This window comes from Mustela erminea, chromosome 12 (assembly GCF_009829155.1).
Source record: "Mustela erminea isolate mMusErm1 chromosome 12, mMusErm1.Pri, whole genome shotgun sequence".
NCBI classification, from domain to species: Eukaryota; Metazoa; Chordata; class Mammalia; order Carnivora; family Mustelidae; genus Mustela; species Mustela erminea.
The window spans coordinates 36774554-36799732 of NC_045625.1; the positions used below are offsets into that span (position 1 = coordinate 36774554).

Sequence of the window (25179 nt, forward strand, 5' to 3'; positions counted from 1 at the left end):
ACACATAGGAACTGGTACCATTGACAGACTCAGCAGAGGCCTTCTGGGTCAGGCCTTTGAGTCTTCCAGCCATGGGCTACGAGTTCCTACCTGCTGCACCTAATAGAGCCTTAGCAGAGAGAGGGGCCCTCCTGATAGCAGGTCCGCAGCGGCAGACCCCTCACCTCCCGACTGCCCCCTCCCGCCCCTCTCTGCCCCTTCGTACACCCGGCTCCTTGACTTCTAAGCTGGTACCTGGCATCCCCATCCCACTGACTGTGGCCAGTCCACCCCAAAGTCCCTCCTCCAGGGGTTCCCGCCCGGTGTCTCCCACCCTGCTTCAGGGCTGACCTGCCACACCGGGTCCGTGTGCTTGCCAGACTTGGCTGAGCTGCGGAAGGACGGCTGGGACTGGGGCTTCTTGAGGTTGTAAATGGCCACGTTCCCGTCGTAGTGGCCCACCACCACCAGGTAAGGGTGGTCCACATGCATGTCTAAACACATGATGCCACTCTCACTGCTGAAGATGTACTCGGGAAAGCTGGGGTTCTTCAGGCTGTACAGCAGGAGCATGCCCCGGCTCTGCTTCATGAAGTCATCTGTCCCGGGAAGATGGGGAAGATGCTGGGCTGTGGCTGTGGTGGAAGTATTCCGCAGCCCCCGCCCCTCCCCCACCTACCCAGGGGACCTGCTGCTGGGCTCTCCAGAGAGGGCAGATTCCCCTCTGGCCTTTAGCTTCTCTGTCTCAGAAATAGAAGCAGGAGACTGGGCTGCCTCCTTCTTAGGGTTCCCAAGAGGATAAGGTGACCAGGCTTATCTGAGGGATGGACAATCATTCTCTCTATTGTTCCTGGGGTACAGGAAGGAGGGAGGCAGGCTCAAAGTTGTGCTTGGGAAGAAGCGGTGACCTCAGAGAGGGCTCGGAAGCCCCACCCAGGGGCAGATGGCTGTCCTCCGAAGCCTGGATGATGCCCGTGTGTTCCCCAGCCCAGCCCAGGACAGGAGCTCGGTTTGGACTTGGTTTGGAATTCCCTATGGGTTGTCAAACTAGCCAGCTATGCGCACCTTCCCACACCCTTCCATGGCCTCCATGGTCCCCAGCTGCCGCCTGCATGCTAGCCTGAGCTTGCTCCCAGAATTGAGAAGTCCCAGGCAGGCCAGCCAGGCTTCCACAGGCCACTGTATCACCCTTCTGGCCTCAGCTTTTGGTGATCAATAGCGAGGACCACTTAGCAGAGGCCTTGCTCCCTGCCCACCCCGTGTCAGGGGACAGCCTCCCTCTCTCTTGCATCGTCTGCTCCCGTGCCCCCCCCCCCCGCCCTTGTCCTGATACGGCAGTCACTGAACAGAAAACTGACCCAGCCCTCAAGTCCAGCCCTCCTGCTGCCGCTAGTCCAGGACCCTTCATGCACTCAGAAGAGGAGGAAGTCTAGAGCAGCTTTCCATCTTGGGGACCCTCTGCTAAGGGGAAACTTCCACCTGAGAGGATAGCACTCTCCCCTTCTCCTCCCCCGCCAGAGGACCTCTTTTACCCCTGGCTACTGCAGGCCTAGGCCCTCCAGACAAAGTGGCTTGTCCTGAGGTCTTGAGCCCATGAATGGGAAAAACAGGGAGGCCACCCCACCCTGACTCATTTGGCTGAGTCATTCTTTCTGTCTTATTCCTTTTTGTTTTCTTCTCTCCCTCTTACGATTTATTTACTTATTTTGAGACAGACAGCGAGCATAAATGAGAAGGGCAGGGGGAAAAGGAGAGAGAATCCCAAGCAAACTGTGTGCTCAGCACGGAGCCCAGTATGGGGCTTGATCTCATGACCCTAAGATCATGACCTGAGTGGAGACCAAGAGCCCCACATGCAACTGACTGTGCCCACCCCCGGTATCCCTCTGTCTTATTTCTAATGCTGCCCCTTCCTTACTCGAGGGAGTAGGTACCTGGGCTGTGTTCCCTGGGCTCTGGGGATGTGTTTGGACCCAGTTACCAGATAGTCCTACCTCAGGCACTCTGCAAACGGTGTTTACTGGGAGCCAGGACTAGAGAGCAGGATGTAGCCAGGAGCTAGACTGGCCTTCGGTAGGTCGAGTTGGAAACTGAGACAAGCTGGCATGCCCACCAGAGTAGTTCTCTATGGGAAACCTCACAAAGGAGGTTTCATGTGTCAGGAGGGAGTTGCTTTCCCACGTGGAAGGTGCCAGGATCCAACTGGAGCCCTGGGAAGGGCACACAGTGGTTGAGGAAGGAAAGTGTTTCTGCTCTGGAGAAAGCAAGTCTCTCACAAAGAAGAGGAGCTGGGGGCTTCCAGAGTCTCCAGAGCCAGGTGGGTCACCCTATGTCCGACGCCACTTCAAAGCCAGTGTGGGGAACCAAAACCACTTCAGATAGTGTGGGGAGCTGGCCATCACTCACCCTGTAGGGCTCATCCTGGGTGGGCCCCGAGGGCTGAGCCTACAAGGGAGAAATCTGCAGCTGCTGAAGGAAGGTGTCTGTCCCCCCCAGATCGCACAGGTTTGGAACTGGGCAGAATGAGAGTCATTTGTAGCTCTTTTTGTTCATCCCACAAATTCCGAACACCTGACTGGGCCTCCCAACGGGCTGGACCCTGGCAGGGACAGAGACACTCCACTGGAGATGTGGGCTGGCCCCCAGCAGCGCCGAGTGCTAAGAGAGAGACAGACCCTCGTGGGGTAGGGAGCGGTAACCGCCAGGACACTGGGGATCTACCGACGCCCTTAATGTGCAGTCTGTCCTCCATGCTGGGCGAGTCTGGCAGAGGCTGAGTGGGCAGGGGAGTGGGCGAGCAAACAAGCGAATGGAAGGGTGAGTAGGTGGTGACTGACGCTTGGGCTGGGGACTCAGAGGCTTCCCTTATTTCACCAAGGGGCCAAGGCGGGTATGACCCTCACACTTGGTCCTGCTGTGGCACAGGACCTGGCCCCTCAAGGGATAGCAGTGACCCCCCTCCCCAACCCTGCATACATACAGTCTTTATGACCAGTGAAACTAGAAAAGAGGGGTAAGAAACCCTAGGCCAAATTAATAACTCAGTAGTAAGGACATTTCTGACCTGCTTACAGGACCACTGAGACTGGAGGCTGGGCTTTAGCTCCCCGTTTTTATAGATGGGTAAACTGGGACCAGAAGAGAGGAAATCATGTGCCCGGCTCCTTCAGACCCATCACATGGTGTTTGCCTCGTGCAGTATTTCGTTTATAGCTGAAGTTATACCTCACTGATCTGGTGTTTATGTGGAGGTGGAGAAAGGAAGGGGAAAGCAGACCTAACGGGGTGGTGGCGACTGGCAAAGCCGGTCCAGTCTCTCCAGAATCTGGACTAGAGAATGCGTAAGGGACAAGGCAGTCACAAACTATACGGGGAGACTTCTGGTTGAGAGAAGCATGGACTTCAAGAGACAGGGACACAGAGAGCAATCAGTCACACTAAGTCCTTAGGTCCTGCCTGAATTCCCAGGCCACATGCAACCCGACAATGAGCCTCTGCTTCTTAGTCCACTCCTGGTGGCCTCTTTTACTTGCAACCAAACGAGCCCTCCTAACATAAAGATCATGATTCCATTCCATTCCTTTCTTTTCCTTTCCTTTCTCTCTCCCTTCCTCCCTTCCTTCCTCTTCTCCCTTCCTTTCTCTCTTTCTTCCTTCCTTTTCCCCTCTTCCTTTTTCTCTCTCTCTCTCTTTCAGTAAGCTCTATGCCCAACATGGGGCTTGAACTCACAACCCTGAGATGAGGAGTCTTGTATCGTGTTCCACCAACTGAGCCAGTCAGGCGCCCCAAGATCACAGTTTCTAATCATGGCTAGACTATGTGTTTCCTGAATTCCAATTCAAGGTTCTATCTGCCAAACCATGGCAGAAAAACACAGAAAACTCTCATTTAACTGGGGCTTCCTCTCCACTCCACCTTATTCTATGATGTTCTCATCACGGGGCTGACTCCAGTGGCACCTGTGAGACCTACTTCATTCTCTGAGTACACCCAGTGTGACATCACAGCCCAAACCTCCAAGAGTACCAGCATGAGATCATCATCTTGTCTTCCAGAAGTCCTAAAATGACATCACTATTCAAGTCACCGGGGACCCCCCCACATGATATCATCACTCAGGTAAACCACAGTCCTAGTCACTGATCTAGTCATCATTGCCCCGCGATCCAACATATCCAGTATGATATCACCAACAAGGTCACCAGCAGCATAGTACATCATTGCTCAGCTCTCCAGCATTCCCAGTACGATGCCACCCACCGGGAGTCCCAACACAACGTTGGCATCAAGGGGTCATCTAGAGTGTTTCAGTTCCCAGTGGAGACTAGAATCCCATCAGGCTCAAGGCTTACACAGCCCGGGGCTCTGAGCCCTGGGGTACTTTGTCCTGAATACCACAAACTCCCTGGTTCCTCAAAGTAGGACTGCAGGGTCCGATGACACAGATGGGAGCCCCAACCCACACTCCATTATATAAAGAGACAGAGACTCTGAAGTCTGGGGCCAGTAAGGAATTCCAGTTTCCTCCAGGCTACAGGATTTCAGTAAGTCAATGTGGCCAGGTTGAAGGAGCAGAGGAACAGAGGAAGAGAAAGAGGAAGGGAAAGAAGGAAAGAGAGAAGAAAAGGAGAAGGGGGGAAGAGAAAAAGAGAGAGAGAGAGAAACCACCTGGTCTGAGACTCTGAGACAGAGGGAGAGTGCTGCATACCTGGCCTTAGCTCCACTTTATGCCCTTGCCCTTCTCCAGGAAGCCTTCCAGATCATTCAACCTCTCCTCGTGTGGGCCCCTCTCTGCTCGTCTCTACTTGTATGTCATTATTACAGGTAGTCATGAGCGGGCATTTTCCTCAGCCTGCCCCAAAGGCTCCACAAGGATGGAGTGAGTATGACTTAGCCCAGCAGGTTTACTCTCTCCATTGGGAGGGTTCCCGCTTTCTCCCCCTGCTCTGCTGGATAATCTCTAAAACCTCCCTGACTCTGACCCTCTATGATCCACAAGAATCAGGGAAAGAGAGTCAAACTCTGTATAGAGCCTGATCTGGCAGTTCTCAGAAAGCCATGCTCTCAGGGGTGGAGGGGCTCAATTCCACCCCGACCAAACTCTCCCTCCCTCGGCTCTGCGGTAGCCCCTGGCAGAGTCGTGCCCAATGAGGAGCAAGGATGGATGTCTTCTTGAACTGCAGCCACTGTGGGGGGGGGGGGCGTTGCTCAGTCCCAGAGCTCTACCCCTGCCCTGAAGTAATGCCTCTAGATCACAGGGGGCTACTCTGGAGAGTTCTGGCTGTCAGGAGAAGGCCGGGCTCTTGCTCAGGATTCAGGGAAGAAAAGGCAGACAAAGGGCATGTTGGGGTACTGGGCGAAAGCCAGGTCAGAGGGAAGTAGATGCCAAGCTGCAGAGACAGGCTACCGAGCTAGCCTCAGACAGCAGGCCTCCCCCCTCCTACTGTGGCTTTCCAAATGAGGCCAGCCCAGGGCGGACTCCAAGGCAGCGTCCATTTAACGATTCCCTTATTAAGTCATGCAAGGGGCATTTGGAGGGAGCTGTAGGCAGATAACAGCACCTTAGATGTCCATGTCCTAATCCCTCGAACCCATAACTATGTTACTGAGCAGGCAAAAGGGATTTCGCAGCTCTAATTAAGTTAAAGACCTTGAGATTATCTTGCATTATGTGAGTGGACTTAATGTAATCACAGGGGTTCTTATAAGGGAACGAGAAGGAGGTAGAGAACAGAAGCAGATGTTAGAATAATGCAACTGCTGGCTGGAAGGGGGCCACAAGCCATCGAATGTGGGCAGCTTCTAGAAGCTGGAGAAGGGGGACACCTGGGTGGCTCAGTTGGTTAAGCAGCTGCCTTCGGCTCAGGTCATGATCCCAGCGTCCTGGGATCGAGTCCCACATCAGGCTCCTTGCTCGGCAGGGAGCCTGCTTCTCCCTCTGCCTCTGCCTGCCATTCTGTCTGCCTGTGCTCGCTCTCTCCCCCTCTCTCTCTCTCTCTGATAAATAAATAAAATCTTTAAAAAAAAAAAAATTCTTAGAAGCTGGAGAAGGTAAGGACATGGATGTTACCCATGAGCCTCCAAAAGGAATGAAGCCATGCTGACAACTGACTTCAGCTCAGCAAAACCCACTTTAGACTTCTGACCCCAGAACTGTGAAATAATAGAGATGGGTGTTGTTTTAAGCCATTATGTTTGTAGGAATTTGTTACAGTAGCAATGAGAAAAATATGTAGTAGGCATTCCGGGAAGTTTGACCCAAGATCTACTTCAAGGAGTCAGAGGGAGAAGACCCAGAGATGATAGTTTTTCCTGGGATGGTTTGGAAACCGTGTCTCTAGAAGTCTGGGTGGGGGGATGGGTGCCATGATCCCCAGCTCTTCTAATAACAATAATGAAACCCTCCCTCCACTTCCCACACCCACCCTGCCACCTTGGACTCCAGGAACAGAAATGCCCCGTGGATTAGGATTTTCACAGTCTCCAAAGGCAGGGAACTATCCCAGGGGTCACCAGGAAAGGGCGTCAGTGCTAAAGGGTTCCAAACCTCCAGCCTGGCCCAGAGGCCGTGGTGCCGGGCTGGGTTCAGCCTCTCAGGCAACTGGGCTTTTCTGAGCACTTTCCTCCGATGAGAAGTCATATTTAAGAAGTGTGGGAAATAAGAGCAAGGCCTTGGAGACAGAATACATCAAGTGGGACATTTAATTTGATTTAGGGAAAATGAGGCAAACATTTGAGAACCTAAATAACTAACCAGTAATTAAACTAACAACGCGAATGCCCTTGCACTACAACCCGGCAAGCACAGTGGCCTTTATGGACTGTATTTACAAAGAGACCTGACAACATAATTAGTCCTGTAAATTTTACACAGCCTGCAGCTGAGGAGTGATGGATTTTGCATGTGGAGGATGAACAGGGAGAAATGAGGTGGATGAATTTCCATTTTCAGTAAATGAAATTAACACTGCTTAATTAGTGAAGCTGACAAATAAATGATCAGGAAAGATTTAAATCCCTACGAGTGTGTCTCTGGCCGCGGCAAGCTCAGACACAGACCAGGATGTGGTGGGACAGAGGGGGAAAGGGTTCCGCGTGGGGACTCAGGGCCTGACTTTGGCTCCTCTTAAGGGCTGCCCCCAGAGGGAGGCCAGGCTGAGGGGCAGCTGACTCCTCTTTCTTTCTTAATCGTGGCCCACTGGGCGGCTTCCCCCTCATCTCCCTGTGAGCCGGTCAGGACCACACAGGGGGCCCAGGATCTCTTCCACTATCCCCGACCAACAGACCCTGAGGAGTTCCCATTTCCCTGCTATCAAGCGGCTGATGGGCTGGAAAGGACCCCTTCAGTGCCGCAGGCCCACATAATTGCATCCCTGCTTTGGCCCATGGGCTGCCCCTTCCTAGACTTCTTTCCCTTGGCCTCCGGCTTTCCTCCATCTGCTTTCACCTGCTCACGGTCTTTCTCCACTCTGCTGAGATGCGGAGCCTGGCCCCAGGGGCAGCCCAGTCTTTGCTTTCTATGCAGCTTGAGGCGCCCCCATCCCTGCATCCTCCCTGGCACCCATGCAGGGAAGGCAGTGCAAATATTTCTTTGCTATTGCAGGCAAGTGCCTGGACCCCCTTTTCCTTACCTACTTGCCCTTGGCCTGGCCTGGCTCCAGCAAGCCTGCTCTGTGCTCAAATAGGAGACTGGCCCCAGTCCTTCTTAGATATGAGCCTACCGCCGCCAAAGTCCTTCTTAGCTGGATTATAGAATAAATGTCTGGGAATGCCAGGCAAAAAGAGTCCTGGGCTGAGCTCATCAGGGTCCAACCCAAATTCTCGCTCCAGTGTTTGTTGGAGACAAAGGCTGATGCTAGGAGGCTGGCATCGGGAGTTTCCCCAGACAGTGTGATGGACGCGGGTGAGCCAGCCGCTCCTCGCAGTGACCTCATCGGTGACCAGGGTGCCCTTCGCCTGCCTCAGCTTTGCCCTTTTTCTTCCAAGGGGGCATCTGGGCACTGGAGAGCACAGGACTCCCAGAAGTGAACGCAGGAGCCCTTCTGAGTCCCACCTCAGCCTGGCTCAGCTCAGGCCTCTGTGGAGTGGCACTGAGATATGGAGGGCCCTGCGCCATTTTCAGCTCACTTTCTTTTGGCTCTTTCCTTATCAGTCTTTGAAACATTCTCAGGACTTTCTTAGCTTACAAACAAAAGAACTCTGAAAAAAACTTACTCCACGTCATATTTCTCTAGCCATTGCCCAGCCTCACTGACAGATTCCCAGAAGTCCCAGTATTCACCGTTGCCATTGTCCCACCTTAGTCACACCCATGGGCAAGCCGGTCAGTAACCCCATGCCCGTGGCGGCCCCAGCCCATAGCACCCCTGCTACTCCTGGGCCTGTGCTCTAGAGGAGGTAGGGGCCTTGTCCAGTTCTCCTCCGTCCCCACGGCCCCCTCTCTCTGCTTGGGTCCCCTGAGAGTCCTGTAGGAAAGCTAGAGGACAGAATGACAGGCTGTCCTTCATATGTGGGTGGTTCCTAGAGTTCACAGGGCACGTTTGCTTTTCTTTCTGGTAAGTCTAGCAATGCCCTGGGGTGAAGATCCAGCAGGTGTCAGCCTCTTCAGGCTACCAATAAGGAAACCAAGGCTCAGAGCAGCTTCTGGCCCCAGGTCTCACCACTGGGCGGTACCCCTTCGGCCAGAAGTTCTACAAGGGACTGGTGCTGCCCAGGTGTGTGGATGCGGCCAGCGAGGGACAAAGAGAGCCTCCCTGGGTGAGCGATTGCCTGAAGGAGGCTCCTGGGCCAGCCAGGCTTGGAGTCCTCCATGCCTGAGGGCTGGGTTACTCTTCTCCACCGCTCCTGACTAAAGCGGCCGCTGGAGACAGCCTCTGCCTGAACCCAACCAGCTGACCTTGCTTCTGGCCCTGCGTGGGAGGCGGATGGGGCTAGACCTGAGCCAGTGTCCCCTCCCACCTGCTAGGGAGCCTGCCTCAGCCCAGCTTCAGTCCTGGGCAGAGAGCCTGAGCCAACAGCAGCCTCATAGGGGGTCCACACCCACTCCTGGGAGGGCCAGCCCAGCCCCCAGGCCCTGTTCCAGGCCCAGTAGCTGCAGTGGAGGGGGAGGAATGTGCTAGCTCCCTGCCAGAAGGGGAGGGCGCTTCCAGCCTGGCAGCAGCCCACCCTCAGGAGTAGGGACACAAAGCGGGCATTTAGGGCATCCTCAAAGGCAGCCCAGACCACGAGACTGGGAGCAGCTCCAAGGTCTCCTCCCTGAGAGGAATAATAAACACCAACCCCTCCTTGCCCTCCCTCCCATCCCCCAGCCCCGGGGAAAGAATGGGCCGGGTGCACAGGCGGTCAGAGGGGTAGAGACCAGGAGCCTGCACGTCTGCCAGCCTGCAGAAGCTTGGAGAATGGAAGGGTTTTTTCTGTTCATAGATGCTGATTCTCCCAGCCACAGAACAGGCCGTTAGCCGGGGGAGACTCAGCTAACATGAAGTGTGGGGCCCTCTCCTGTTAGGAAGGGGGAATGTCCAGCCCAGCACAGAGGTAGGGGCTTCTTCAGAGAACACAGAATATGAAGGGAAAGCAAAACTACCACACAGTTACCACAGTGCTGCCTCCTGCCTCAGGGATGAGGGCAGGCTGGCGGGGGCGGGAACACCCTGGACAATAGTGGTCTTCCAGGGCCCAGAGGCCAAATGATGAACATCAAGCACCTACCTTCCCCCACCCCTGCCTGCTCCAGAGCCAGATCAGGAACGTTCCCTCTCTCAGCTTCACCTCTAGTCTTTCCCCAGGTCTGGTCCAGTCCACCTTCTCAAGCTTCCCAAACCTATTTCTCCATTCCTATGCCACAGTCATGGTCCAGGTCCTACCATCTCTTCCTGGGGATCCTCACCAGTCTCCCAGGTGGTTTCCCAGCCCCTAGTCTCCTGCCTGCCATTTCCCCCTGCCCTGGTTCTGTCCCTGCCCTTCTTAAATTCCTTCCGTGATTTCCCCTCAGGAGAATGTCATAAAACTCTCCTCAGGAGAATCTCCAAGCTTCTTGGAATTGTTTACCAAGCCATTCGGGGACCAACCCTGGCTCCCTCAGCAGCTTTATTTCCTCCCATATCTCTTGTGCCTCCAGACCTTTGCATATGCTGGTTCCTCCGCCAGGAGTGCTCTCCCCTCTTCCTTCACTACAATAAAACCTTTAGGGCTCACTTTGGTATAGTCCTTCACTCAGTGCTAACTGCTGGTATGGTTGTCTGCATTCCCCATCAGACTAGGAGCCCCTGAAGGCAGTGACTAGATCTCAGTCCTTTTACAACTTTCACACCTCAAAGAGCTCTCTGCACTGGTGCTTAAGGTCCTTGCTGATTGAGTGAGCAAACGAACAAATAGCCAGATTACTTACAGGAGCCATGTCCCACTGCAAACAGATCATTGTACTTTGGATTCCTGCAAAAGAAATATGAATCTGTTGGCCCAGGAAATGAACGTGGCTTTCCCAATAGACATGAGCCTTCCCACGAACACTGGTGCCTAACTACACTAAAGACATCTACTGTTGACTTTAGAGACATGGGCTGATCGCACAATCCCATAAGAATCCCAGTCCCTTTTTTTCTATAATGCTACGCGTCATCTTCAGAGTGGTTAAGCGCAGTAGAAGTGCCCCAGCTCAGGCTCTCAGGGTTTGCTGCAATGTCCATACTCACCAGCAGAGGGCGGTGACGGCCAGGCGCTTTGCTTTGTCGTTTTGGAACTTCCAGAGCGGCAGCAGCGTACCCTCCAGGTCTCGGTATTCGTCAGCAGCATCCTCGTAGTACTTAAAATCTTAAACACACCCAGGCTGCATCAGCCCTGGGACTGCCATTTTACGGCAAACCCAGGCCTGCCACTCTCTGTCTGTACCTCCTTGGCCAAAACAGACTCTTGTGTTTCAAAGTGGGAAGAGTAATAATAGTACCTATCTCAAAGGACTGTCGTGAGGATTAATTGTTCATATATGTAGTACTTAGAAAAATAGCTGACACATAGTCAGCTTTCTATATGTTATTGTTACTGTCATCACTGTTGTTGGAGGCAATTTACAATAAAGTAGACATGTCCTCTCAGATAAAATCCCAGGTTTGTCCATCTTCACACCCGCTGCAAAGCCCCACTGTGGTGAAGCTGCCTGGATCCCTGAAATGGGTTCTCTGGATTCTGATTCATCTCCTGCCCTAAATTGTCTCTGCCTCCAGTTTCCTCTAACTTAGGTAGAAGCTCCACCTGTCTTGTCGTTTGGCTAAGTAGAAACCTGGTAATCCTTGACTGATCTCTTTACATCAGATCTCATGTTGTCCTTCTGATGACTTTTTTTAATCATTCACTTCTCTCCAAACCCAAAGCCACTGCCCAGGTCCCAAGAACCATCACCTGCATTACTACATCCTCCTCCTAATTGGTCTCCCCACCTCCAGTAACTCCTCCTCCAGTGCCCACTCCCCAGAGCTACCAGAATGAGAACAAATCAATCACCTCACCACACCACCTCCTCCCCCCCCACTGAAAACCCCTCAATGACTCCCCTTGCACAGGCTCCCTGGTCAAACCAAGGGTCCAGGCTACGACTGCCATGTCATTTGCAGTCAGGTGTTCACCTAACCTCTATATCAAATAGTGTCTAGAATGTTCTGCTCCATCTTCCTGGCAAACTCCCACTAACTGCAGATCCAGATTAAACTCCTTCTCTGTGAGGCCTTCATTTTCTTGTTAAGCAGAATTCATCTCTTCCTTCATTCCAGCCCTGCCTCTTCTCTGCTGAAATGTCTGCCATGCTGTGCTGCTTCTATTGATCCTTTTGCCCGTCTCCCCTACCAGACAGCTCCTGGGGAGCAAGCAACATGTTCTAGTCATCTCTGGACCTGCAGTGCCTAGCACAGTGCCAGCCGCAGAGCAGACACCCAATGATTGTTCAAAGAACACAACAAAATAAATCAACAGAAATGAAAAATTTCTCAGTGTTTTTTTTTTCCAAATAGGGGTGACCCATTAGAAAATGAATCATCTCATCCGACACGGTCAAGGACATGCCTAGGCACTGGCCCAGCCTTGAGGTTGTGGGACTACATTCAAACCTCAAAAATGTCTTGGAACAACAAAAAATCAGAGACATCAGAGGCATGAGCCTTGATCATATAGGAGAGCCCCGAGCTTAGGCTGTCTTTGAAAATACCTCATTTCAGAGAGGAGATTAATTGGTAACACTTTTCTGTTTTCACTTCTTCATGATTAGACTTTTCCTTTGGGAAAAGAGTGTGCAATTAAAAAAATCAAAGTTCAATGCATTTTTATGTGATTGTGTTCTTATAAATGAAAAAGGTTCACCAAGGCCAGTTTCTCCATGGATATTAATCGTGTTCGCAGCCCTTTGGTGGGCTGGTTGCAGAGGCTGGGTTTCAGGAAGCCAAGCTGTGTGAGTGACAAATTCATTCACAGCTGCTGTGTACTTTGACAGCTTTGAAAAGCACTCAAGGTCGTTTTCCAGCCTGAATGATAACAAGGGGGCTTGTTTAGGCTGCTGGTCTTGGCAGCCCTGGTTTCTATGTCCCATGGGTGAGCAGTGAGCATCAAGTCACCAAGAAGAGCCCTAGGCTGTCAGCAAAGGAGACCAGCCAGCAGCGAGGAGCTGCCAACTTTGGGGAGGCAGCTGCTCCAAATAAATGCACAACCTCTTAGGGAAATACAAGCCACTTGGGAATGTGCTGTTCATGCCATGGGAAGGATTCTGTTTCCCTGGCTCTGTCAAAGACACCAGAATTTCCCAGGCCCCCAGGATTTAAGCATTTCTGAATCAATCTCTTTCTTCACTTCATCACTAATTAATCACCAGCATAGACTTATTGAATGTTTACTTGAAATGTCTCTTCAAGCTCAGTGGCTCTGTAGCCTTGCACTGGAGCACTTAGGCTATAGATCCAAAGGGCCTGTGTTCAAGTCCCAATGGCTCCACTCACTCCTCATACTGGCTGCGGTTGTGAACAAGTGGCAATGGCCCGAATTTCTCACCTATGAAATGGAAAGAAAAATGGTATTTGTCCAATAGTGTGGAGGTCAGGATGATGTAAAGTAATATGTGTAAGTTGCACAGCACAATGTCCAGTACATGGGCCATTCCCAGGGAATGCTGATGTTGGCTTTTCACTATTATAACTGCTTCCTTTTCTTTACCCCTGGAAAAGGTGGGATGAGGCCCATTCTACCCCTCAGCTGAACCTCACCTTCGTCTCTGTCCCTGCATTGTGCCCCATCACATCCTTCTCTAGCTGACCTCTCGCCGGATTGTGTTGCTGCCGGGACAGGATCTTTGAACTCTCTGCAGAAAAGCTCAGATTCCCTGAGATAGTCCAGGCCCTTCATTAACTGGCTCCAACCACCTCTGTAGCCTGAACTCTCACTACTTTTCAACAAACCCCTGCTTGAGTCACTGAGTCTGCTGCCCTTTGTCCTCAGAGTCCATTCCAATTTGTTTTTACCACCGAGTGACTGCTTATGCTGTCCCTTGCCCAGAACATCTGCCCTTTTGCTAATCTCCCTCTCAGACTCTGCTTATCCCTTGGCACCTAGCTTAGCCCTCCCTTCTGCCTTCCTTGACTGCTGCCACTCATTCCTCATTTCCCTTCCTCCATTCCTGAGGATCCCCAGAGCTGTTTCAGTCTGCATTCTAGCATTTATATTGTCCCCAAGCTGGACACAAGAATTAGGAAGCACTTGTGAGCGAAGAGGGTGTGTATGTGGCAGAGGGAGAGGGAGTAGGAGAGAAGTGGACTCCCTCCTGAGCACAGAGCACATAGGACTTGATCCCAGAACCCTGAAATCATGACCTAAGCCAAAATCAAGAGTCAGATGCTCCACCAACTGAGCACCCAGGCACCTCCTGAGGAATTTTTTAAATACAAGCAGTAAGAGTAGTTGCCAACACGTTAAATCTTACCTTGAGCAACATCATCATATGTGTTCTGGTTGACCATCCGCTCCACAATTTTAGCAGCCTGAGTCACTTTGGTGATGTCATCACTCTGTGGAGATACAAAGGCCACAGGTCTTCACAGCTAGCTCCTGCAGAGCTTATGCCTCAAGCCACAGCCCAGAGGTGCAATTGTCTCTTTGACACCACCTACCCAAGCTAGCTTTGTAAAAAAATCTCTTAATGCCTCAAGGAGCAGCTCACATCACCACCCCCTTTTGGGAATGCCTAGCTCATATGTAGCATAAGGAGTCTGCACTGCCATACTTGGCTCCTGGGCACAGCCTGACTCATGATCTTTCATTCTGAACTTGTTCTGGTGAAGGCATATCTTGGTGTACAACACGGGACTTTGGAGAGAGCCCAGGAAGGGTATTGCAGGGAAGAAGAGAAAAGAGAAGGTAAGAGTCTTCTTTAGTGGAGACAGAAAAGTTTCATCATCTCAGACAATGAAAAGACTCTTATTAAAGGCCTCAGAGAGCTTCTGATCCAACTTATTTAGTCAAGAGTTGAGGAAGAGATAGAGACCCAGAGAGGGGACAGAGATATGCTTGTACATAGGGAGTACAAGGCAGAAGCAACTCCTAACCCAAGGCTTTGTCCAGGTGCAGCCCTCAAGGTGCTCAAGAAGGCCAGGCCCATGGCTCTTGAAAATGAGATTTCCTAGGAGTGTTGGCATCAGGAAGAGGATGGCTTCTGGAGATACACAGAGCTGCATTCCCTTCCCATTCTGCGGATTAGGAGCCAAGTGGCAACTTCAGTTAAGTTACCTAACTTTTACTATACTAGCAACAGTACATGATCTTGGGTTCTCACAACAATCTTGCAAAGTAAGTATCATTAGGATGTCTTTACCAATGAGGAAACAGGTCAGAAGAACCCAGCTAATAAGTAACAAAGACAGGATCTAAACGCAACTCTGTGGACTCCAGGTCTCATGCCCGCAGCCCCATGGAGAAAGCCAGTCCTTCACTAGCCTGACCACCTTTGCCTGGTCCTAGCAGATTCAAGGTTTTAGATGTGCTCCGAGGACAGTGGTGGACTCATGTCTCCCTCATTCTGGATACTATGTTACTTGAGCAGACATAGCTCTTCATTATTTCTGACTAAACTTGTGGCTTCTGAGTCCTTTCTCCCTTTCCTGTCCTAATCTTTCTGACCAGATAAGCTTACATTCATTTCTATACATTCATCCAAATCATTAATGAGACAGAAACCTGAAATCTATCATTGCAGATCTTCCTACAGGGTATCAATGAGTTGTTCTGCTTTCTCCCCTCCCGTGCACTTGAGTTTTATATCAACCTCATCAGATGCAGGTCCCTGAAAAAAGGTGTCACTCTGTTCATACGCTGGGCCTGAGCAAAAGGCCACTCAATTCTACAGACAGCCAGGCCCAGTACTTGGGATTCCCAGTTAAAACTCAATTCCCTTGTGTAGAGGTTGCACACTAAGGTGTTCACTGGTATTGGGGGTATCTTACACCCCACAATGTCCTTCCACCACGTAGCTTCTTGGTACAGAGGACTGGAATCTACCTGCATCACAGCCTTCAATGTCAACCAAGCTGGAAGAATCCAGCATAGTCCCCCTTCCCTGGGCACATTAGACACCAAGTCTAATAGACATGTTAGGCACCAAGGGCTTAGACCAAAGGACAGTTTTCAGTCTCAGCCACGGGGACATTTCTTCTGTTCTCTGGGTCCTGGCAGTTGCAGTTAAGGTTTCTATAATAATAGTCCTAACACACAGCTAAATCCTTGAAGGATCTTCAAGTGAAACTTGACCCAAGCCAACAGCTCCTACAAAGCCACTAACCTCTAGGCAACAGTACAGGGGAAATCAAAGGTCTGGACAGAGAAAGCTGTGGGGCAAGGACTTCATCTTTCACTTCTGGGTTCCAGTACCCAGCATGATCATGATCACAAGTTTTGGTCTGTAGTTGAATGAAACTGAATTAGAGAAGTTCATATTAAGCCGAAGCAGGGAAGTCTCAAACCTCTCATAATATGTAACTTTTATTGGGGACATAAAATTGAGTGGAAGTGGACATACCTAAGACAAATCAAAATTTCCTTTAATTGATCTGTTTTCTGTAGCAGAACCACTTCCCAGAGAGCTGCTTGGGCGCTCTCCACGGTGCTGAACCTAGACTTCGGCTTCCTGCGGCCCTCACTTTCCCACTCCATTGCCGGTCAAACTCATCCTGATACCCATACTGTGACTCTGGCTCCCGACTCAGCTTTCTCTCTGTTGAAGGGACAAAGTGGCCTTTCAGCATCTCCCTGTGGTGATCTTCCCTGTGGTGACCTATCACCATAATTTCCATGATGATCCCCAACCTATACTGGCTATACCTACAATGAGCCCCCCCGACCATGACCTTTATAATGACTCCTATATGGTTCTTCAGAGTAAACATCCAGCCCAGAATGATCACACCCATTGGCCTGGACGTGCTGGTGACTGTGATCAGCTCTGACTTGCCTTCTGGCCCGTAAGACTCACCTAAAAAATTGAACAAATAAAGCCCAAAGACTGAAGGTCAAGAGCAAATCACTCTCCCAAACCTTAGGAGCCCTTGCTCAGGGAGATGGTGCTCTATTCTCATATCCCACCTCATCCTGAGAAGACTCCTGAGCTCTTTCAAGGTATACATTGAGCTTTCAATAACATTCATGTCTTCTGTTGCCCCCTAGCCCAACAATCCTGAATCCTATAAGACTGGGGAGAAGTATGGAATGCCAGAGGTAGCTCTAGCTCTTCTCACATCTTCCCAAAAGAAAAGAACTATTCAGCATTATCATGTACACACACACCCCTTAAAGTCTGTGAAGTCCTTCCTGATGGCCAGGTTCCTCACTACCCAGAGACCAAGATCCCACTCAGTCATTCTCTGTGACACAGCCATGAAACCTCCATCAAACCTGGGACTCCATAGATGTCATCTTCCTCATGGTCATCTTCCCCATTTTTTTAGCCACTGGTGTCTTTGCCTTCTCTTTTTCTTTGGTCTTTTCCTGTTTCTTAAGCTCCTCTACATAGGCATCGTAGATCTCCCACTAGGCAAGGGCAAGATGAGAAGGATCATCATAGGGCAAAATCTTCATCCAGGCAGCTCCTATTCAGCTTTTAGGGTTTGAGGAATAGACTATGTCAACCCCTGTCACATGCCTCTATAGCATCCTCTACTTGGTCCAGGGTAATTATGTATTCGATGTCTGTCTTCTCTGCTGTCAGCTCTAGGACAAGAATGAAGCTCTCAGGGCACCTCTGGGATGAACTTTCTACTCTGCAGCTTAGAGGCTCAATTGTCAGCTAGAGATCGGTATTGTTCCAACCTACAGACCCTGCTAGGCAAAACAAATGGGCAAATATAGACTAGCTCACATTTTTCTTGGTGATTTATAAGACACTGAACTAGGACATTTTAAAAATGTTTCCCCATATAGAGATGTGACAAACTTCACTAGTTCATGTCGGCTATCTAGAGCACTGACCACAACTTCTGAGCATAAAAAGATAAACAAACATAAGGGATGGACACCTGAGTGGCTCAGTCAGTTAAGTGTTTGACTCTTGGTTCAGGTCATGATCTCAGGGTCATAGGATTGAGCACCGTGTTGGGCCCCACACTCATTGCCAAGTCTGCTTGAGATTTTCCCTGCTCTCTCACCCTCTGTTCCTCCCCCTGCTCGTGCCCTTTGTCTCTCTCTCTCTCTCTCTCTCTCTCAAATAAATAAATAAATAAATAAATAAGATCTTAAAAAAAAGGGTAAGGAAACTCCTGCTAACTGGATCTGACAGCAGGAGAAGCCCAAGGATAGTAACAAAGGAACCAGCAAGGATCTGGGACTGAAAAACCCCAGATCACATTCTGTGCTCTCCAGAGTTGGGCAGTCACTGCCACCTGGAGGCCAGATAGACACACCTTACAGTAATGATTCACCCATGGGCCAATATTCCATGCTACAATACAATTCAATGTTTGTTATCTCATTCAGAGCCTTCCAACAACTCTGTGAGGCTGCTTGTTGTCCTCATTTGACAGAGAAACAGTAACTGATGAATTAAGAGTGACATGGTTTGCCCAGGATCTTATAGTATGAGCAGCAAAGTTGGCGCCTGAGCTCAGGTCTCCTGGCACCAAATCCTGCCCAAATCAGCATGGCTACCAGTAGGATTTGAGGGGGAAAGAGGGTCTGCAGGAAGAATGAAGGCTTCTGGAAGAGCAGGTTAAAATGCTAACACTTCAGAGTCAGCTTTGGGGTGCCATGGGTTTCAGAGAGTTAGAAACCACGCTTATTTCCCTCTTTGACAGCCTTGCCCTGGGGTGGGGGGCATGTAGCTGATCCAGAGCTCACAGGGTGTGGTCCCACTGTCTCATATCCCTAGTGTTCAGAGCCTAGACAAGGAGCAGGGAGATAGATGGATGCAGAAGACTCTTTGACAAGGATGCATGGGGTGGGTGGCTGGGGTGTGGTGATGAGTTTTAGACTGATCCAGGGTCTCACCTGATTGGCTGTGGCTGAAAAGTTTGTCCTGGGAGGAGGCTCCATCTGGCATTCTCGGTCCTAGAGAACAATGACAACAGGAAACCCACAGAAAGCCTTCAAATCCTTCTCACTTAACCCGGCAGTATATCCTTGGGTGAAACATTTCAGTTGGAGCAGAGGGAGGGATGGTACACAGAACTGGGGAAGTAAAGAGGGCCTGAACAAAGGACCAAATGATGGAGTGAGAGCCTCCATTTTCCTTCTAAGCTTCTTGAGAAAAAGCCTAAGATAGAAATCAGCGGCAATGGAGAAAAACTCCAAGTGGGGGATGGACAGGTCTCTGGCCAGCCTCCTGATGCAAGACACAGAGATCAGCCCCTGGTAAGCTACTGGGCTAACATCCCTCATCCTGAGAAGGCTTCTCCCTAATACTGGAATCTCTGCTCCAACAGAGGAATGCATTCCCTCCTCATTATGTACCACCCAGATTACTGAATAGGGAGCACACAGCATGATTAGTAGGAGCTTCCAGAAACCCATCCTGTAGACCTCTGTCCTCCATTCATAGGTTGATTTCTGTAAAACACTGTCTACATACATGAGTTTCTCCCCTGAAACCCTGAGAGGTTCCTTCAACCTGGTATTCAGGGTCCTTCATACTAGTGAGCCAGGAAAGTTTTCTAGCCTTTTCCAGCTAGTCTATCACAGAGAGCATCAACTGCAGTCAAACTGGCTTAGTCCTGCCTCCCTGGCACATTCTGGCCTCCCCTCTCTCCCCCAGATCTTGACCTCTTCTCCAAGGCCCATACAAGTTTCAGTCTCAGTGAAGGGCTCCAGACTCCTTGTTACCCACTCTGAACTCCTTACAAGGAGTTCTGAACTCTGAACAGCATACAAGACCCCCAACACATGTTCCCAGCTCTCCTTGGAGAGATGAACTGTGCTGTGTCTGTCATCCTTCCAGGCTAAGGGCTGCTGGGGCAGGAGTCAAGCCTGTTCCTTCCCTGCCATGCAATAGTGCAGAACCAGGAGGTCAAGGGGCTGTGGTGGGGGTTGCTCTACCCGGAGAGGATTGTTTAAGGTCTGCGAGGCCCTCTCACTGAAGTTGAACTGGTTGGTGAGCTTTCGCTCCTTGGGCTGCTTAGGAGTCATCAATTCTTCTTCAGTTGCTTTTGCAGCTGCCTAGAAAAAAAAGACCCACAGGACCAGGGCTCAGCTGTGAGAAGAAGGTGGTGGGGGAATCGGGGATGGGGAGAAGTCATGCCCTAGGAGAGGCTGGAGTAGGAGAGGGTGATGATGCCAGAGGCTTGCTACCTACAGCCTCTTAACTTCTCACCTACAGCCCCACCCTCCAACCGGTTAGCCCCAAAGCTTCCATCCGCAGCTGGAGCTGGAAGGGGAGGGATGGGAGAGGTTCCATACTGTACCTCAGCGGCAGGCACATCTGTTTGACTCCCAAGTTCAGTTTCGGCTTCTGTTTCCTTAGGCTCTTCTTCTTCTTCAAGGATTTCGGTTTCTGAAATCACCACCTTGGCAGACTCCTGAGAACCTGGATAAGATACTGCAGATGAATCCAAAGGCCAAGCCTGCTCCCTCGTCCCCTGGCAGGGCAAGGCTCTCTTGGTTTCTGCCTTTGAGGCCTCAGCTACCCCAGGGTCCTCACAGCTTAACTCACAGACCGCAGCAGGGCCGCCAGCTGTGGGGCTTCATGAAAGCAGAAGCTCTGCGAAGTTATGGCTTAGTATCTGCTCCCTAGGATGACCACAGAAAGGAACCTGGGCTCTGGGCCTCCACTTCCTGCCAGCCCCGAGGCCTACCTGCTGCTAACTCATCGCGGTAGTGCTGCCGCCGTCCTTCATCCGAGTCTTTGGGGATCAGGTTCCCAACCTGGCTGAAGTGAACTGCCAGTTGGTTCACCACGCCAATAAGCTTATATGTGCCTTCCTAAGAGGAGAGGGGGCTGAGTCAGACCAGGGGTCCCAAAAGCGCTGGAGTGAGAATGCTGTCTGCCTTCATTCTATAAGGATTAACATGGTCCATCTGTTAACAAGATATATATAGATAGATATCCCCAAATGTTCAGTTAACCTGAAGTTTTCATTACATTCCAGCTTAAGAAGAGAAGACAATGGGGCACCTGGGTGGCTCAGTGGGTTAAAGCCTCTGCCTTCAGCTCAGGTCATGATCTCAGGGTCCTGAGATCGAGCCCCGCTTCGGGCTCTCTGCTCAGCAGGGAGCCTGCTTCCCTTCCTCTCTCTCTGCCTGCCTCTCTGCCTACTTGTGATCTCTGTCTGTCAAATGAATAAATAAAATCTTAAAAAAAAAAAGAAGAGGAGGCAAATGAAAGAAGTTTTTTCTTTTACGTTCTCATCAAAGACATATTTTTAAATTGTCTTTTCTTTTCAACTTTGAATAGTTCTGGACTTGCCTATCACTGGCTCTCACATCCATGCTGAGGGATCCTGGTGTACCTGTCTCACCACAGAGCTGAGACAGGTCACACATAGTCATCAGACACACCTGGCCTGACCTTCTCCACACTGTTATTAGTGGATGTGAGGACTGGATAGATTCTCAGAGACACCCCCAATCCCCAATCTTTCTGTTCCATACAAGGGGCCACAGACATCTAGAAAAGGTTTTTGAGTTTGGCCCTTATCCAGTTCATACAGCAAATAAGAAGCAGGGTTCAGCTTAAAATCCAGGCAACCTTGTTCATTCCTTCTTCAACAAATAATTTTTTTTAAGATTATTTATTTATTTGACAGAGAGAGAGAGAGAGAGGTCACAAGCAGACAGAGAGGCAGGCAGAGAGAGGGGGAAGCAGGCTCCCCACCGAGCAGAGAGCCCGATGTGGGGCTCGATCCCAGGACCCTGAGACCACGACCAGAGCTGAAGGCAGAGGCTTAAACCACTGAGCCACCCAGGTGCCCCTTCAACAAATAATTTTTAAGCAGACACTGTACAACATGCCAAGTATTTTCTAGGTTCCAGGGATATAAAGCTTAGCAAACGCAGATGTGATCCCTGTTTCCGTAGGGTCTATTAGTCTGGGTCCCCTACCTAGCTTCCTTATTGAAAAGCATCCTAATTGTACCATTGACTTTGACACCAGGTTTCCTTCCTTCCTTCTATCTTTCTTTCTTTCTTTTTAAAAAGATTTTTATTTATTTGTTTGACAGAGAGAGCAATCACAAGTAGGCAGAGAGAGAGGGGAAAGCAGGCTCCCTGCCCAACAGAGAGCCCGAGGTGGGCCTCAATCCCAGGATCCTGAGATTATGACCTGAGCAGAAGGCAGAGGCTTAACCCACTGAGCCACCCAGGCACCCCTCCTTCCTTCTTTCAAAACATTTCTTCTCAACCCTTTTCAAGGCACAAAGAAAATTTTTACATTTGTATGACATATAGGGGTAAGTTCTAAAGAGAAGCTCTAGAGAGGAATCCAGCCCATGTGCTCTGACTGAACCAAACCCACCTACCCCTGGAGGGCTGAAAGAATTACTATTTCTGCACATAGGTTGGGATGCTCTGCCTTACATAGTCACCACAAAGCCCTTGTCTCAGGAACTCAGATGGTTGGGAGGATAAAACAGTGTGGCAGCTAAGAACAGGGTTTGTGGTTGCGGGCAGAATGGATTCAAATCCTGATTCTGTCCCCTATTTTCTGCATGACCTTGGGCTTAACCACTCTAAGCCTTGATTTTTTTTTTCCATCTGTAAAATGAGGATAATACTATCTAATTTTCAGGATAGTTGTAAGTTTTGAACATAATTAAAATAATTTATTAACACAGTGTCTGACATGTAATAAATACTCATTAAGACTGTAAGGGAGATTAGTAAAGAAATTTTTGAAATCTCTGGAAGAGTTCATGTAAAATTTCAAGGTTCCAGCCAAAGAACAAAGTTTAAAGATGGTCTCTCTAATAGCAGAGAGGTTTTTGCAGAATAGCAAGTCCCTGCCAAGCCAAGGGGTACCCAGAGGCCCCCACCCTGGGGTGGGGGGACTTACTTTGAAGCTGTACCTGACGATGTTCTGGGGGGCGTGTGGGTTGTTGGCAGTCAGAATGCGGGTGAACTCTTCCTTTAGCTCCTGAGGGAAAGAAATACCCAGAGGGTCCTACATGGAGGGCCCCCCACCTCTTCTGGTACTTGGGGTACCAGCAGACATCTCACACCCAGGCTCTGCGCAGGCGGCTAATCATTACCGTGCAAGAGCACATCTCTGAGCCTGGAGAAGGTGGAAGAGGCAAGGGCAGGAGGCGCCTGACTCACCGCATCGGTCAGCTCCAGCTGGTCAGGGGGTCTGACTGTGGCTTTGGACTGGGCCCATTCATCTGTTCCTTCCCCCACATCGGTTCCTGAATCTTCATCCTGGTCAAAAACCCCATGTAAGGGTCAGCAAGTAGAGCAGCCAGAAGTGGCTTCATTCACAAATCCTCCCAGAGGCCAAGCCCTGCCCCCACATGGAGACTATAGAATACACAATAGACCACTCATGAAAGAGTCCGAAGGAGCTGCTCGGGCTGGAGTTCTCACTGCCTGAAGGATGTTGGCCACCTCGGCCCTTGGGGTCAGGGGTTAGCTGGAACATTGTGGTGAGCCTTCAGAGAGACCGTCAGATTGCTGCCAAAAAACCAAGGACTCCTTTCCCTAATAGATAGCTAAACACCTTGCCAAAGTGGCCTATGACATACTAAAAAAAAAGTTCACCCTTATAATAGCAAAAATATGCAGAAAAAACCCCAAAGAATACAATTTTTCACTTAAAACTCCTGAAAACAATGGGGCCCCTGGGTGGCTCAGTTGGTTGAGCAACCGAGTCTTGGTTTCAGCTCAGGTCATGACCTCAGGGTCGTGAGATGCAGCCCCACGTCAGGCTCTGCGCAGTGGGGAGTCTGCTTGGGATTCCCCTTCCCTCTGCCCCCGCTTGTGCTCACTCTCTCACTTTCTTTCTGACAAACAAACAAAGAAATAAAATCTTAAAAAAAAAAAAAACCTGTTGAAAACTTAAACAACAAAAACCCAAAATAAAGAGACCCCTCAACCAAATGAAATTAATATTGTGTTGATGAGGTTATGGGAAAATTGATAACCATAAATTAGCACAATCTTTCTTTTTCCTTTTTCCTTTTTTTCTTTCTCTCTCTTTCTTTTCTTTTCTTTGCTTTTCTTTTTTTCTTCTTTCTTTCGCCCTTCCTTCCTCCCTTTCTTTCTCTCTTTCTTTCTTTCTTTCTTTCTTTTTCTTTTCCTATTTCCATAAATAGTTTTATTGGGACCCAACCCCTCTCATTCATCTATGTATTATCTTTTGCTGCTTTTAACCTACAAGCAGAGTTGAGTAGTTATACGTGAGACCATACGGCCTACACAACCTAAGATATTTGCTGTCTGGCACTTTACAGATAAAATGTGCCCACCCTGGAGGTACATGACTAAACAGTCGAGCTGCTGGTGTTCTGTAGAATTAGATCAGTTTTCTTATCTTTATGTTAATAGCTTTTTCTATTGTGGCAGACTACAGTTTCTGTATTTTGTATTTTGGAACAGAATTTTAGAGTTAACCTCTCTTTTCTACTGTGAAAGATAGAAGATATTTATTTATTCCTCAAAAACATGACTTTGGTGCCCTGTTGATGAGAAGGTCGGTCTAACAATTTTGGTGATTTTTCTAATTTCAAGTTCTTATTTAGATTCTAGTTAGTTAACATACATGGCAATATTGGTTTCAGGTGGAGAATTCAGTGATTCATCACTTACATGTAACACCCAATGCTCATCACAAATGCCTTCCTTAATACCCATCAACCATTTAGCCCATTCCTGGCCCACCTCCTTCCAGCAACCCTCAGTTTGTTCTCTATTGTTAAGATTCTTTTATGGTTTGCTTTCCTCTCACTCTCTTCTCCCCCCTTACCCTATATTCATCTGTTTTTGTTTCTTAAATTCCACATATGATGTGAAATAATATGGTATTTGTCTTTCTCTGACTGACTTATTTCACTCAGCATAATACCCTCTAGTTCTATCTACATTGTTGCAAATGGCAAGATTTCATTATTTTCAGAGGCTGAGTAATATTCCATTTTATATATACACTCCACATCTTCTTTATCCATTCATCAGTTGATAGACATTTGGGCTCTTTCTATAATTTGGCTGTTGTGGACATTGCTGCTATAAACATCAGGGTGCATGTGCCCCTTCAAATCAAGGACAGCCTTTCTAAAGAGCAATTTGGAAATAGTTCTCAAAAACCTAAAAAATATTTATACTCTTTGACTAAAGTTTTTATGTGTAGGACTTTATATTAAAGAAATAACCACAACCATAGACATGCCAGAGATTTAAATGTGTGTGTGTTTATGGGAGAACTGATCATAATAGTGAAAAAGAAGAAACAGTTAAATGTCCAATAATGGGGCATGGTTGAACAAATTATGGTATGGCCTTAAGAAACATATGGTGAAATGTTTTACAGTAATTTTAAACGATGCTATAAAAGTATCTTTATTGGCAATGGAAAGTACTCAAATATATTATGTAAAAAGCAGATTATAAAATAACATACACTTTGATTCCATTTAAAAATAAATACATATAATCTTTATATATGCAAAGAAATATCTGAGAGGATATAACATCATGTATTAAGTAAGAGGTTTCCTGCAATGGTGGATTTAAGCGTGATTTTAACCTTCTTTTTGCTCATTTGAATTT

At 49.2% G+C, this 25179-nt stretch overlaps 1 protein-coding gene across 3 annotated transcripts in view; it reads right to left on the reverse strand.

The window, feature by feature from the left end:
- Window positions 1-25179, reverse strand: part of DNAI1 (dynein axonemal intermediate chain 1) — a 58162-nt gene that overhangs the window by 12538 nt on the left and 20445 nt on the right. For 2 of the 3 annotated variants that reach the window (XM_032308373.1, XM_032308375.1), the window contains exons 3-14: window positions 22735-22833; window positions 22472-22552; window positions 20277-20403; window positions 19887-20008; window positions 19522-19641; window positions 18478-18537; window positions 16891-17025; window positions 14577-14693; window positions 13931-14015; window positions 10671-10788; window positions 10367-10410; window positions 331-578 (exon numbers count right to left, since the gene is read on the reverse strand). In XM_032308373.1, coding sequence (XP_032164264.1) covers window positions 331-578; window positions 10367-10410; window positions 10671-10788; window positions 13931-14015; window positions 14577-14693; window positions 16891-17025; window positions 18478-18537; window positions 19522-19641; window positions 19887-20008; window positions 20277-20403; window positions 22472-22552; window positions 22735-22833 — 1356 coding nt within the window. The remainder of the gene's footprint in view (window positions 1-330; window positions 579-10366; window positions 10411-10670; window positions 10789-13930; window positions 14016-14576; window positions 14694-16890; window positions 17026-18477; window positions 18538-19521; window positions 19642-19886; window positions 20009-20276; window positions 20404-22471; window positions 22553-22734; window positions 22834-25179) is intronic. The other variant, XM_032308374.1, reaches the window with a different exon arrangement.